The sequence below is a fragment of the Hermetia illucens genome, chromosome 2 (genome assembly GCF_905115235.1).
Source record: "Hermetia illucens chromosome 2, iHerIll2.2.curated.20191125, whole genome shotgun sequence".
In the NCBI taxonomy this organism is placed as follows: Eukaryota; Metazoa; Arthropoda; class Insecta; order Diptera; family Stratiomyidae; genus Hermetia; species Hermetia illucens.
The window spans coordinates 4123052-4139271 of NC_051850.1; the positions used below are offsets into that span (position 1 = coordinate 4123052).

At 44.3% G+C, this 16220-nt stretch overlaps 1 protein-coding gene across 1 annotated transcript; it reads left to right on the forward strand.

The window, feature by feature from the left end:
- The first annotated feature begins 862 nt into the window (after window positions 1–862).
- On the forward strand, window positions 863–15299 carry LOC119650250 (trafficking protein particle complex subunit 12). The gene is made up of 8 exons (XM_038052840.1): window positions 863–1054; window positions 1126–1310; window positions 1373–1553; window positions 13927–14084; window positions 14156–14395; window positions 14474–14646; window positions 14705–14828; window positions 14950–15299. Exons 1-8 carry the CDS (start codon window positions 964–966, stop codon window positions 15205–15207), a joined length of 1410 nt encoding a protein of 469 aa, XP_037908768.1. The 5' UTR covers window positions 863–963; the 3' UTR covers window positions 15208–15299.
- Window positions 15300–16220: the final 921 nt, after the last annotated feature.

Here is a 16220-nt window from a genome sequence, read left to right on the forward strand (position 1 = left end):
AGGGAGGGAATTTGGCAGTAAAGAGTTTCCGCAAGTTGTCATACAATTCTTTGTACAGATGGGAAAGGCTAACACAATGGCAAGGAAGCACGTAGGACAGCACAATCATATGGTACGCCAGAGGAGGATGAGGCGAATTCGGCAAGGAAAATGAAATACCCCTTCGCGGAATTCAGAGTTCAGTATATTTTCATCAAGCCAAGTTTCAGAAATACCAATAAAAATGTTTCTTCTGAGCCAGCGCCGATATATTGAAGGCCTTCAGCTTGATTCTTAAACCCCTCACATTTCGATAAAACTGACGGACAGTGAACACAGAACTACATTAATTGGCGAGGCAGGCGGGGTGCCTTCTCTGGACAATAGGAAACAGTATTCTTTTCCACAGAGACATGAAGATTTTTAACGTGAGTACCTGCTGTGTAGGCTTAATCTTTTGTTTCTATACCGACACAGATTGATTTGGAAACCAGAACAAAGCCCCGCCGTGATTAGCTCAGCAAATTAAGCTCTCAGAGGGCCTTCCCGTTTCCATGCTAGGCTTTATGACAAGAACCATTTCAAATAAGTCCCTTGCAGCCTCATTCGAAAGCGTGAGGACGGTAGGATAAAAAAGACAGTGGTTAAAATATTGGAAATACTTTTTAACGATTTTTTTAGAGGAAATTCAATCTTCTATGCTTTTATAATTAATTCATAATCATAAAGTATTTCATAATTTTTGTTCAAAAGCGCGCCTCCTACACTTTGCAGAAGTCTGCAAAACATCTTCCAACAATATGCAGATTCCACCATGTGCGAAAGACAAAGAAAGCTCTATCTCATTCTCATCCCTGCTCATTCATTGTCAACCTGACAGATTAACAGCGATGGTGACACCTGACAACGATAACAAGTCATTCACTGCTACAATTGGGGAAATCGCTGGGAGTGCTTCATATTTTACGCAAACAATTCATCGTCATGGACAATTCGGCGACTAGTCCGTCCCTAAGCCATTACTTTGCCAATGACCCGCCAAGTTTCTTCGATGAAATTCCTAAAAGTGGAGCAAGTAAGGCTTAATTTGACTTTATTTACCAATGATGTAGTTTTAAGTGAGATTTTCAAATATTTGCATTCCAGCTGATCCTCTTACTCACAATAACTTCAATGGAAGCTTCCAGGCACCTGATTACTTTGAAAATCCGGAGCTCGAGGAGGACATTAGAGTGTCTGAAGACGTGAGGAACTTCTGGCTGCCTCCGCACACTGAGCCTGGGATTCCGCCTTTATTGACTTTGCCGGGAGTTTTGTCGCCTAATGATTTGGTAAATTTCTCTGTTTAGAACTCAATTATAAAGAATTACCTTTATCTTATCCCGTGCTGCAGAGTGACCCAATCAGAGATGCGGTCGCATTGCATTTAGGGGAGCCCGAACTGAGTCAGCGTCACGTACTCACAGTTGGAGATGTCACGCAGGATGAACGGGGATTAAGGCGACTGATTTCAGCCGGGTGCTTCCGGGCGGCCGTGAATTTGACTGGCCGATTGTTGACAATATATGGACAAGGTATGGGGTCATGAGGAAAAACACAAATAATAAAATTTGGTTGACGGTGCGCAGAATATGTAGAAAAGGGAGTACAACCTTAAAGCAAAGTGTAGCGGGTGAGATATATCGGATGCTATTCGAAATACTTAGTTCTGGACAGCTAACACAGAAGCCCATCTGTAAACAGTCATAACGCCCCCGAATGGAAGCCCAGACGACCATTCCCGCAAGCAAAGAGGAGAGGTTATGCAGCCTCAATTGTTTGATAATAGCAATCACCGAGCATAAGAAAATCTGGGCTATATAAACAACTTCTCTCGGGCCCGGGCATCGTAATTCCAGTCATGCTTCGAAAACACCAAGAAAGGGCTGTCCCCTGCCTTGGTTTGACAAAAGCGAGTAAGTGTGGCCATAAGTTCACGAAGAACTTTCGGCCAATCAACCTCATCTTTTACCTGTTGAAGACCCTAGAGCGCGTCCTGGGTATCCACTTAATGACAAGCATGGGGAAGTCGTCCTTTTCCAAATCTCAGCGCGCCTACTCCATACGCAAATCAACGGAAACGACTCCTCACGCAGTTAGCACAGTTGAGCGATTACTACACTGCCGGCAATATACCCAAGCTTCCTTCCTGGAGACTGGGGGAGTGAAGAAAAGCCATCAAGGAAGCTCTAATAAAAATAAAACAGGAAGTCTTCTGCGATAGATAGATCCATGCTAAAAGGCAGGATAATACAATCTGATCTGGAAGATAGCCCTCGACCAGAGCTGTGGCCATTGTGGTGCCATTTCCCCGGTATTCTAGTGGATAGTGATAGATGAATTTGTACGGATATTGGACAGGAGTGGAATGAAAGTAGTGCCGTATGCCGACGCCTTGGAGATATTGGTGTCAAGGATGTTTCCCTCAGTTATTAGCAAGATTAGAGTAGTGGCCGCCCTTACCGGAAAATCAAGCTTAATTAAATCCAAAGAACTGAGCTTGCAAGTTGCACTGCGGCTCTGCAGTCCTGCTCAGTGGGTTCCTCCAATGTACTCGGGTAGCTCTTTTACCCCTGAACCTTCATATTAAGACTGTCACACTGTGTGAATCTGAATGTTATGTAGAGAAGCATAACGGCCGCAGCAACATCCTAAGCAAAATTCCACAGGAACTTGGGACATCCCAATAGATTCACGCTGGCCGAACCCCAAAAGAAATTTTACGGTAGGCTATGTGTTGCGGGGTTACGACCCAGCAAGTATTCTCGGATACGCACAGTGTAGTTGAGTCGTGCTATGTTCTAGGATACGCCAATGTATTGCAAGCGAAAATACTGGCCCAAGCACCAAAGATAAATTAGTCATTCTGACCGACAGCCAAGCCATTAAAGCATTGTACTCAGTAGCGATAAAAATGCTGTTCATTTGGCGAATTTCCAAGAATGTCAACCAGGAAGCAAAGAAAGCAATCGTTGTAACCCGAAATGATCCATTACAAAGATCTTTACGATAAAATGGCGCAACCGATCACGACGAGCCGACCCCCCTTGTGAGCGGAACAAAAACTAAAGAAAAAGACTCAATGGCGGCATCCTCAAGGCTAGTGGGGCGCAGCAGAGCCGCTCTGAATAATCTAGGCAACACACTCAAAGCCACCCTTGTCTGCATTCCCAGTCATAGGATCGTGCATGTCCGAGGGGATATTTTCTACATTATGGAAACGACAGAAGTTGGTGCTACTGCCTAAGGCTGGCAAACCACCAGGTGAGCCAACCTCTTACAGACCTATTTGTCTTTTGGACACTGTGGGCAAAATGCTAGAGCGAATAATCTATAATAGATTACTCCCAGTTGTTGAGAGCCAGGGAGGCCTCTCAGATCGGCAGTATGGGTTCCGTAAAGCCAGATCAACCATTGATGCCATCAAAATGGTTACTGGCTTGGCCGAAAATGCAATCCACGGAAGGGGCAGTACTAGCAAATATTGCATAGTGGTGACCCTGGATGTGAGAAATGCATTCAATTCGGCCAATTGGAACCTAATACGGGAATCTCTGGCGAAGATTGGTGTTCCCGCTTATCTTGCAGGTATTATCAACAGCTATTTATAAGAACGGAGGCTTTGGTATGACTCCGATGACGGACCCCAAGAGTACGTTGTCTCCGCGGGTGTCCCACAGGGCTCCGTACTGGGCCCACTGCTGTGGAACATCATGTACAACGATGTTCTTAATCTTCCCCTTCCGGAGGAAGCCACGGTGGTGAACTACGCCGATGATATAGCGCTGGTTGTTGTCGCAAAGCATCTCGAAGATGCTGAGTTATACTCATGCGAAGCGATCAGTGCTGTTAAGGGTTGGTTTGAGAGTTCTGGTCTGACACTTGCGGAGGAAAAAACGGAAGCGGTCCTTATCACCAAGCGCCGTAAAAGAAATTTTGCCCGTATTCAAATTGGGAATCATATAATCACTTCTAAGCCTGCGATCAAATACTTGGGACTGATGATAGATGGGAAGCTTAGCTATAAACAACATGTGCAGTATGTCTATGACAAAGCATCCACTGCGAGTGTGGCCCTGGCAAGAATGATGCCAAACGTGGGAGGGCCACGGCATGCTTCCAGGTTGCTTATAGCTAGGGTAGTGAGTTCGATCCTGCACTATGCGGCTCCAGTTTGGGGAAAGGCATTGCAGGTTACATTTAACGGTAACAAACTGAGTTCATTCTACAGAAGAACAGCCCTAAGAGTGTGCTCGGCATTCAGGACTGTCTCAGATGATGCAACATTCGTCATTTCTGGAATGATGCCCATTGACATCTTGGCAGACGAGATGACGAATATATATAATGCGAAGTCTATCTCTCCTTTATCGCAGACGAAGAACGCCGAAAGGGAGAGATCGTTAAATAGATGGCAAGAGCGTTGGGAACGCTCGGGAAAGGGTCGGTGGACACACAGGCTCATCCCTGCCATCAAGGAGTAGTTGGAGAGACGGCACGGTGAGATTAATTATAATCTTACTCAGTTTCTCACGGGGCATGGACGATATCGCCAGTACCTGTTCAGGTTTAAACTGGATACCTGACCCCATTGTCCAAACTGCGATGGAGTCCCAGAGGACCCAGAGCATGTATTCTTCCACTGTCCAAGGTTTGTGGAGGAAAGGAAGAACCTAGAGGAGACTCTAGGAGAAGTGCTTGTGCCAGAGAATTTGGTACGAAGAATGCTAACATGTCAGGAAGACTGGGATGCGATCAACTCCATGGTCGTATCTATCCAGAGCAAACTGCGAAAGGCAGAGGAGATCAGAAAAGCGCGTTACGTACGCCGCGTAGAGACGAAAGGGGACGAAGCTAAAATGAGCTGACTCCGCCCTGTGATGTAATACCTTATGGTGGTTCCGCGGGGCTTGGAGGGAGTCGGGGGTGGTTTTAGTGGGTAAGAATCCCACACGCTGGCGTGTCCAGGCCAGTGATTTTTGAAGATTTCCACCTCCCCAAAAAAAAAATAAAACAAGTCGGGAAACCGGAAGCTTGACGCTTCAGGTATAAAAGGTTTTGTGTTTCCCTATGTGAGGAGCATAACGTAGTTCTCCATTGGCTTATAGCATTGACCCGAGATATTGAAATCGTTCAGTTCTGGGCAGGTTGCTGCCATTGCCAGAACTGAGCGATTTAAGTATCTCGAAAGGCAGGTTACTTCCATTGCCAGACCTCAGCCATTTAAATATCTCGAGTCAACGCTATCAGCCAATGGAGAACTGCGTAATGAAATTGTTTCACGCATTAATGCAACCTGGATGAAGTGGCATTCCCCAACTGGTGTTCTTTGTGATCCCAAATCTAAAATTTACTGCAATGTCGTCCGTCTGCCACTCTCTATAGTTCTGAGTGTTGGCCGACTATAAAGGACAATGAACGGCGTCTTGCGGTAATGGGACGAAGATGTTCCATTGCATTGGTGGCGTGACACGTTTTGATTACGTCTGAAATGAGAATATCCGCAATCGATATGGGTTTGCATCGATCGTGGGAAAACTGCAAGAGAGGCGTTTTCGATGGTGTGGTCACGTAATTCACGCTAACGAGAATTCAACAACCAGCATTGATCAGAACATCGAAAGCAATGCTAAGCAACCAAAAAACCGGCCAAAACAACGGTGGCTTGATACGCTGGATGGGGATTTAAAGATCTCGCGATTACATCCTGATGAGGCATTTGATAAAATAAAATGACGAAACCGATCATCACGAGCCGACCCCGCTTGTGAACTGAAGGCTGAAGAAAAAGAAAAAGATATGAGGAGCGACGAGTGCACGACAGCTCCGTGTAATATAGCTAAAAATTCCATTGCCCTCTATTTTCTAGAAAGCGATTTAAATAAATCATTTGATGGAAAGCCCTGTGTTGATAATGGTCAACCTCATACGCTTCACGCTCTCAGTTTAATATTATTAGCGAATGAAAACAATTTAACCAACATCAAATATAAAAAAGGGCTAGGGAGAATTAGATTCTTCTTGAATGGAATTTTAATATTTCACTGGAATTTCAATTATTCTCGTTAATTATGACGTCAGCATCTTATTTGTATGGCTTAGGATGCTGTTAATTAGCACGAAATTGATAAGTTTGAACTGCTATAACTTTCCCACTAATAGTTGGATTTTCATGAAACCTGGCATGTGTATGCACGAGGCTGTCCTCTATGTCGGTGCAAAATTTAGTACACTTAGGATGAACAAGGGGAGTTTTTTAGTCAATTTCTAAAAGTTGATAATATACTATTAGTAAATTTTTTGAGCAGATACCGGAATGGGACATCTCTCGAAGATTAGATTTCACATAAGTGTTTTCCACAAAACCTTAAAAAGGGCTGCAGATAAATAGATTCTTCATAAATGTGACTTTAATATTCCACGCGAATGTCAATTATTCCGGGTAATTATGACGTCAGCATCTGATTTGCATGGCTTTGGAAACAGTAAACTCGCGCGAAATTGCTAAGTTTGAACTGCTATAACTTTGGCGTTAGTTGCTTGATTTCCATGAAATTTAGCACATATATACGAAATATTGTCCCCTATGTTGGTACAAAATTTGGAAGTCTTAGGATGAATTTAAGGGGGGTTTTTCAGTAAATTTCTAAAAAGTAGTAATATACTATTAGTAAGTTTATTTGAACAGATATCGGAATGGGACATATTTTGAGGCCTAGATTTCATCTAGGCGCACCACCCCGATTTTTTTCGGATTTTTAGGTTGGGTAGTTTCCGAAAATGAGTCCTGTCTCACTTCAAATGCGTACATTTTGACTCCTTACTCACGCACTTTGCAATTTATGCCAAAACTAATGTCAGTTTCGGAAAGTACAAATCAAGACCTTTCATTTGATACCCTACACAACTATATCCGCTGAAACAATTTTTTGAATCCCCCTTTTGCATGTATGGGGAGCCCCCCTTTAAACTCCACCTAAATTTATGCCACTCGCTGTATGCGTGGGATTTCATAGTTCCCATCTGTCCACCAAATTTCGTTCGGATCGGTTTAGCCGTTTTGGAGAAAAATGCGTGTGACAGACAGACAGACAGACATTGAATCGATTTTAATAAGGTTTTGTTTTACACAAAACCTTAAAAAGGGCTATTCTCTGGCTTGTAGGCATCTATCACATACCAGGGGATACGAGCGTAGTTTTCATATCAAAAGACTTTCGACCAATCAGCCCCACCCTTTTCGTATTGAAACCCCTAGAAACCTTTCTGGAGATCTATTTAAGCTGGTCATCGAGAGAGCGAGCCTTTCCAAATCTCAGCACGATTAACTCAAAGACAAATCTACAGGGACCGCTCTTCGCGAGGTAATTAGCACAGTTGAGCAGTCGCTACCCTACCGACAATGTACCCTAGCTGCTTTCCTGGATATGGAGGAAACATAGAACAACGTTAGTACCAAAGGCATCAAGGAGGCTCTGACAAAAATAGGATTAGATAAATAGTATCCATGCTAAGAACCAGGATAATCCAATCCCGCCTAGGAGGTAGCTACGTGTCCAGGCCTATGAGCAAAATATCCTTCATTGTAGCGCCATTTCCCCGGTATTCTGGTTGATATTGGTAGATGATGGTGATATTGGTGTCAGAAGCGTTTCGTCTCTTATGAGTGGAATCATGAAGGATGGCTGGATGTGCGCCTGTCCTGTAAGATACAAACTCAGCATATATCCAATGAAAATGGAGCTGCTGCTGATGGAAAAAGAAAAAATTTCCTCCTATATAAATTCCTGAGTGTGATCCTAAACACAGAACTGAAATTTGAGGAGCCGCCTACGTTTGTAACGAGATTTTCATGAGTAAAAAGGACCTTCGACGAGTACGGTTTTTTGGTTGTACGCAGCCGTGCTACGGTTGTATTATATGGAACGCTACACAGGAAATAAAGTAGGAACAAGCTAAATAGGATACGAAAAGCCGCATATGTATCGTGCAGTGCCATCAGATCAGTGGTTGCGAGACCTATCTAACACCTTTGTCGCAGCTCTACCGAGTTGTACAACGCAACTCCAGGCTTGAGACCGCAACCACCCTGAAACTCCCACAAGGAGGCGAACCATAACAAACCGGGTCAAGGGCATAGCCTTCAGGGATACTCTCCTAGAACATATGCTCTCAGAGGGCCACCCCGGTTCTCATGGTATCAGATAATCTCCGGTGAGGCTTCGTTCCAAGGGCCCCTTCAGATGAGTCCTTTACAGACTCGGATTTGATCGGCCCCCGTCAAATACTGCAAATAAGAACAATTTGAATGGTTCTAACGAGAACAACTATTTATTGAGAAACAATTGCGCACAAACAATACCTCCGAAAAGGGTCTTGTCCCGCCGGTGGCTAAGTTCAAAGATTGCAATACTGAAGCCAATCCGCGCCATGATGACATATTCTGTTGTTGTTGCTGCGGTTAAATCTGGTTGTCACTAAGTTGCTGATTTGGTCGATAATCATGGATCGCTTATTGCGGCGGTGGCTGGGTATTAAGCGCCTGGGGTGTGTCAGGTGCACGCTGTAAATACACATCGACTTCCATGATGATGAGCGGTAGAAAAAGCCAATCGATGGATATGACCTTGTTCTGTCTTTTTAGCTTGATTGCGAGAGTTTTATCGGTTCGGTTAACAACTCTATAGTGGCCATCATAGAGCATTTCTAGACAGTTCCCCACCGCATAGTGGCGTACATGCAGATAAGTGGCCTCTTTCAACTCCTTGAAAATAAATATTGTTTTCTGCTCGTGTCATTTGAGTGAAATTGACCTCAACTGGGCGAAACGACAGCTAAGTTCCTGAATAACCTGACCAAAAACTCTCAGAGAATCGCAGGGTTTCACCGATAACGAGCTTTCAATATCCTGATGCCAATCAGCTGTGCCTTAGAGGACTGTTGACAAGACTTAAGTACGTTGGGCATCTAATCGCTGTTTTCAGATACTGCTCCAAGTACTGCACGAGTCCGTTTGCCGACGCGTGATACGATGTAGTGCGGAGCCGATTTAAACCTATGTCAATTCGTTAAGCGACTTGAATAACTTCGATTCAAATTCTTTGCCTTAATTCGTGGTAATCCGCAAGGGCATCCCCAGTTGGCAAATCCCACCTTCAAAGAACGCTCAGGCAATGGTCTCCGCTGGCATCTTGGATATCGGGAACACTTTGGGCCATCGCGTATAACGATTTACTCAGATGACGCAGTATCGGCAAACGTTGACAATCGTCCTGGATGGAAAGCCAGAAAAACGCTGTGGGTTTCGCCCAAGGGTAATCCAGCATGTGAAATATTGTGCTCCTGTAATGAAAATTATGAGATTACGAGAATTCAATCTTCCTCGTTTGGAGTCAAAGAACAAAGCGCCGATAAATCATTGAGGACGGAACGGCGCCCGACTACCTCCGTATTCCATCAACGATTCATCTCACCCGTCACTTCATCCCTACGAAGAAGAAAGAATATTTAGCCTTTCAAATTCTGAAATGCAGAAATAGCCGTTTCACATAAAGGTAGGAAAGGACACTCCTCAGAAGTTCAGACGACAATACCTTTCAGCATATAGCCACAAAGGCCCGTAAATCCAAAGACTTCCCGAAGGCAGTTACCTCCGAGACGTTAAGTCTCAAAAACAAACACAATAAACGACTAGCTCTTGTAGTATTCTACGAAGGATAGAGCAGGAAATTCTACTTTACAAGGGGGAAAGGAAATTGAGGCGTGAAACCTAAAACTACGTGAAGCCTGGCCGGAAACAATGTTCAGAATCTATTGATTCTCTATCCGACACCACAAAATGAAGTTGCGAGCCGGCATTGGCTATCTTCCACAGATTCAAAAAATCTGTAAATAAGAAATATTAGGCCTGAATCCAGGAAATATTGGGCCCCACGTTGGGCGTCATTTGTAATGAAAATTATAGGATTGCGATGGTCCTTAGTGGCCGAAGACGACCTAGAGGAAAGAGCTAATCCAAAAATCTAAAAAGTTGGTGAATAATAACTCCTGAGGGATCGTAGCGCTCAAAGGACCCCCCTTCCCATCCCACATTCCAGAACCTGACTAGCACAGAGGCATGCAAGCACGTGCCGACCGAGCACTCCGATGTAGCTTCAGTATTTGCGGGCGGATCTTCACGGTCGATATCGCTAACTTTTTAGATTGTTGGATTAGCTTTTCCCTCTAGATCATCTTCGGCCACTCAGGATGGTCGTTTGACCTTGGCAATCCCATAATTTTCATTATAAACTTAGCAGTTGTATAAAGCACTCCTGAAACAAGGACCATCTTTGACACTCGAAAAGGCCGCTATTCCAGGCATGGGCATCTCGTTTGTACGCAATAACTCTTCAAACGCTATTCAGAGGTCGTTTGAAGATGTGTCGCATACAACCGAGAGGCTCGTGTTTGAAGTAGCGGCCTTTTGGAGTTTTAAAAATGGTCCTTGCTTCAGGAGCGTATTAAGCTCTTGGTCGGCCGCCAGCCGTGGTACTCTATCAATTCGATGGCAAGTTGGCAAAATTTGCCGTGAATATCCGCTTGCAGATACTAAATACCCACTGAAGGTTTGCGTAGACACGGGCTTACAGCTTCCTGTGTTAGTCAGGCCCGCAAATGTGAGGAGGACGGCTCAATTCTTCATATGTTATTTGACAAAACTTTACGTGTCCTTAAACTGATGCATGCTACCTCGCAGGAACCTGGAAAGCAGTCAAAGAAACATCGCGCAGACCTACCGGAAAAAAACGGCCGAAGCCTAAACTGAAAAAATGCCGACTTGGCCGTGCGTATGGAGCCATAAAGCTCGGGACCCAAGTGCCACGATCGAGAAGAAAGACCCATGACGGATAACATCATTAATCAGTGCTTCTCCTACCTCAGATCTTCACTCAAACTCCCGCGAAATCACGCTATTAAGGGCCATCTTCTACTTCTTTGGCCTAAGGATACCGTCATGCCAATGAGCATTGAACACAATAACGATATAGTCATTGACAGGCCCTGTCTTTGCCTTTTGTGCCGAGTAGATCCAAAAGACGTCTTTCTCGGCATCGAGGCAACCTGTCTTCGATGCATGGACGATAAAGAAATGGAACGTGCTGTCAACTGAGATAATAATCAGCTTCATCAAAAAGTCATCAAATCGCTCTTCTTTAATGGCGTCATGGTATCTTTCAGAAATGGCCACACTATCAACATATTGTCGTACATGAGCTATAACAGTAAAGATTTTTATAGTTACCTTTACCGTGTTCATGTTCTATGTCGCAGTTCCAAATCAGGAAATTCCTTTCGCCAACGGGAAGGGAGAAGAGGAAGGGAACTATCAATTCAACGAACCCCCTGCCATCCAGCTCCTCCACCGATCGAGCTCTATCTTCTTAGCAACGAGAAGGGCCCGAACGGGTTACACGGCTCCACCTGTCAGCACTCCTCACTCGACAATGTTGTCTGGAGAGAGATCTCCTGTGTTTAAATAGAGCTGCTGACGAACCCCATCCCACCTTTCACAAGAGAAAAAAGTGTGGTGGGCATCGTCCACAACTCCATTGCAAAACACACAACCCGAGATCGCGCCTTTCCAAATTGGGTAAGGAAATAGTTAGTCTCACCATGTTTCCGATTCACCCACGCACCTAAGTTGCCGATAAGCCGCGCAGTACATCTGCCTCTAGTTTCATTTTGCCGCGAGAGCTGCCACTCGTCTAGAGTGCGTTACCGTTCTTCACGAGCAATAACCTCCCTTGGCTCATCTCCCTTGCGCTTGTATATGGCTTGATGCTCCTTTGCAAAAAAAGCAACGGGGATCACTCCCGCGATCACCATCACGGCCGGTTCAGAGACAGTGCGGTACGCAGACGATACCCGCAAAGTTTGCTGTCTCTGTACTTGCGCGAGACGTTTACGATATACCTCCTTGTTTAAAGCGTCAGCACATACCTCTGCGGCGTAGAGCAGGATAGACTGCGTTAAACTCATCAGGAGACGTCGCCTGCTAGAGGTAGGACTCCCAATGTTTGCCATTAGCCTACTTAACGCCGAAACTCCAGCTGCAGCCTTGTTTGCTGCTGCTTTGATTTGCTCAAAAAAGGTCATCTTTGAGTCAAGAGTCAACCCGAGGTTCTTTACCGCTGGTATTGACTCAATTATCGACTCACCGAACGATATGGGACGCAGGGGCGAAATTCTCTTCCTAGTCAGGATGACTACTTCGGTTTCGCTAAAACCATGAGTAGTCATCCATCCGCTTACCCGTCGCATCAATCTGCTGAGTCTGCTTTTGCCTGTTCGACAGTGCGTCCAACAACAAGCGTCGCGACATCATCTGCACAGCCGACCAGGCGCGATTCTTCTGCATGTCGAGTTGAAGTAGACTATCATAGGTAGTGTTCCAGAAGTCCGGCCCTAGGATGGATCCCTGTGCTACCCCCGACGTGACCTCCATCCTCCTTTGACCCTCTAGTGTTTCAGAGAGCAGGGAGGGGTTCCTCAGATAGTCCCTCAATATCTGTAAGAGATAGTTCGGCACGTTGAAAGTATTGTCTAGTGTGCCTAGAATGTCTTTCCATCTTACGGAATTAAAGACGCTTCTGACGTCAAGCGTTACGAGAAGCACCAACCGTCGAATTCGGCGGTTATGTGTCTCCGCTCGTCGAACAGTATCCACGACTTGCATGACAGCATCAACTGTGAATCTCCCTGTTTTAAAATCAAACTGCTGCGGAGATAAATCTTCGGCAGCGCGTATCGCTTCAGCGAATCTTATTCTGATGAGCTTTTCGAGCACTTTTCCAGCAGTATCAAGCATACATAGTGGGAAGTATAAAGACGGCAACTCGGGGTCGCCTTTCCCTTTATGAATCAGGGCAAGCCTCGCCACTTCCAACGAGCAGGAAAGGTGTCCTCTTTCAGGCAAGCGTTGAATGCGCCGAGCAGTAGGTCTGGCCTTTGTTAGAATACCAGTTTGTATATCTCTGCTGGAATACCATCAGGTCCTGGCGCCTTCTTGCTTTTCATAGAGAGGACTATCTGTGCCAACTCTTTTATAGAGAAAAGTGGACAGTCCTCTGCACTCTCCGCGCGGACGTCATCGTCCCATACGGGATGCGCAGGGAATAGTGCCCTTACAATGCAGTTCATCTGCTCGGCCTTAAGTGAACAGGATTTCCGCAGAGCATCGATTTTTCGGGTTACCAGTTTGTAACCGAGTCCCCACGGGTCCCCATTTACCTCGTCGACTAGATCTTGCCAGCAGCGAGCTTTGCTCTTTTTTATTGTGCTGCGAAGTCTCCTTTTGGCTTATTTGTACCCCGTGATTATGGTACATGCCTCCTCCCAGTCGCTTAGATGTTGTATTAAGCGGCGGAGCCTGTGACACTCCTTCCGGAGCTCTGCGATTTCCACTGCTCACCAATCTATGGAAGGTTTGCCACGCCCCGATGCCCTCCTGAGCATGGAGGCGCCGCAGGTTGTCGTTATCAGGTTCATAAGTGAATTTACGATAGTGTCAGCTGCAGCGCACCGACCTCAGGAGTACCCTCCAGCGCGGCTCTAGCTTCACTTTCGCGACGTTTCATGCACAGAAAGATCGCCGGGGTGGCGCACACCGAGAGTTTGTGTCCATCACTTCGAAGGCAATGTATTGATGGTCGATTGCCGAGAAGTCTTCCAGAACTCGTCAGTCGTCCACCAAGGATTTCGACACGAAGGTTACGTCTTTTCCCATCTTCACTAGAAAAGAATTGCACATTTCGTGTAACCTTCACCTACCAAGTATTTGATTTGATTGTGTTTAGCATATCCTACCGGATTTTTTATCTATGTCTCGTTCAAAACTTTTCATGATGTTATATATTTTATTTTAAGGTTACGGAAGGGCCGGACAACCAGCAAAACACAGTCCTCATTCCTTGCAGCTTTGGTTCACCCGACTCGCCCTATTAACCAAGCTCGGTCAATACGAACTCCTACAATCAGAAGCCGAACCCTTTGGTCAACTGAACAGCGGTGATGTATACTATGACGTAAGCTCCCTCCCCAAAAATATCTCTAAACACTCATATTAATGCATAAAATCGTTGGCTTCTGCATTCAGTTCTATCACGAAATGTACGGCGGCAAAAAAGGATCAATGGCGTGCTTCTCTTTTCGTCTTCTCCTAGCCGAGATACCAATGTACACGGGATCACCCAAAACCGCAATGGATCGTCTCTCAGAATTGTCTGCGTTGTGTAATGAAATCAAAAATCATTTTAAAAGCGATCAACCAAGTTATGAGTTTTGGCGAAAGCGTGAAGTTCGAGTATTACATTCCATTATTAATTGTGGCATTTTGGTAAGGAATTCAGTTTATCTCAAGACACTGAATGAAGTAAACTTCCAAATTTAATTCACTAATTTGTTATTGGAACAGATGCGAGACTACTGTCTGGTCGATGACATCATGAAGGTACTTTTAGCTCAACCTGAATTATCCAAAGAAGACAAAAGATTCATGTTCTCCGCCTGGGGACGAATCTATCTTCAAATTGGGGATGTATTTGGAGCAGAACATAAGTTTGCAGAAGCAAGGCGACTGAAGGACATGTATTGGAGTTAAACCCTTTCTTTTTGACCTTTTATATAAACAAATATAATTTTACAGGAACGCAACACCTGATCTTCGCGATTTAGTTGATAAAGGTTTGATCGCTGTAGCCCAAAATGACTTTTTCGAAGCGCATAATAATTTTCAGAAGGCGCTGAATGTTGACCCAACTAATACAATGGTTAGTACAGTAATCTAAATTATTTTGGCCTCAATCTTTGGAACGGTATCGCTCATATCAAATTCAAGCGAATACTGGATTACTGTTCATTCCACTCAATGTAATTCCTTTACTATTCCAGTTATTGAACAACATGGGAGTATGCCTACTTTATTCCGGGAAACTGAAAGACGCAATTGCCTTATTTGAGAAAGCGATCAACATGAATCCCCAGAAATCATTAAATGAAAATCTTCTCATCAACTTATCAACGCTATATGAGCTGGAATCAAGTAATTCACGCAATAAAAAGCTGAATTTATTGCGACTCGTCAATCGTTTCAAGCCGGACTTGAATATCAGTTTGGATTATTGTTTGAAGCTGCAAAGTAATAATTAGAAAATTATTTTAGGTTCTATTTTATGCATTAGGAAATTTATGTGATACCTTTTATTGCAATTAAACTTGAAGTAAAATTCAATCCGAAACTATTCCATGCATTTTATCATTCAACAATTATTGACGGTATAGTGGGAAAGGAAGTGAGTCCCTCTATTCGTTCTGGCTCGATTCAAAAGTACTTCCTTGCCCAGATATGACAGAATGTTACTAATTGATGTAAATAGGAAAATTGGAATAAACAGTCAAACTGAGAACCTTGATTTTAGTGGGGTAAACACCAATCTGTCCGGCTCTACTTGCCTCCTACAAATCCAGAGCCAATTCTTTGACACGGTTAGAAGGAACGCAGATATGATCAGTATACGTCCTTAAAGAAAGATGCCATTGATTTCCTCCACATCGTCCATATAAGGCAGCATGAAGGACGTCACCGATAACGAGAAGGAAAAGTATCGATGACAAAATGCAACCCTACAGACTCCACTCTGGATTTCATATCCTCCTCTGACATTTTACTTCAATACGCTATGTGCCATTTTCCGTCATTACACAAGGTGCGGCAGCATAACTACCTTTTTTCAAAACTCAGTAAAAACTATTGTATGCATCGGAAAATATTTATTTATTTTTTATAATGTAGGTACATGTCTAAAGGTTTTATTTACATTGTTTTGAAGATCAAATCTGTTAGGTGACGTCCCCCATTCTCCATACATTGCGTAAACCGATTTCTGGCGTTTGTCATGACTCTTGTTAGCATAGCAGGTGTTATGTTGGCAATTTCTTCTTGGATGTTGGTCTTCAAATCTTGTAGGGTTCTTGGACGGTTCACATAACCACGGGATTTCAAAAAACCCCATAGAAAAAAATCACAAGGGGACAGATCGGGAGAGCGTGCCGACCATTCCAAACCGCCTCTAATTGAGATAAGGATCTTGTTGGAACCAAGCGTCCCCCACATCCAAATTTTCTAGCCGTGGAAAAAAAAATTCTGTAGCATGTTTACATAC

Coding starts and splice junctions, on each gene's coding strand:
- LOC119650250 (XM_038052840.1), top strand. CDS start 964: ATGGACAATTCGGCGACTAGTCCGTCCCTAAGCCATTACTTTGCCAAT. Junction 1,554..13,926: donor GTTGACAATATATGGACAAG/GTATGGGGTCAT, acceptor TTTTATTTTAAG/GTTACGGAAGGGCCGGACAA. Junction 14,085..14,155: donor GCGGTGATGTATACTATGAC/GTAAGCTCCCTC, acceptor TTCTGCATTCAG/TTCTATCACGAAATGTACGG.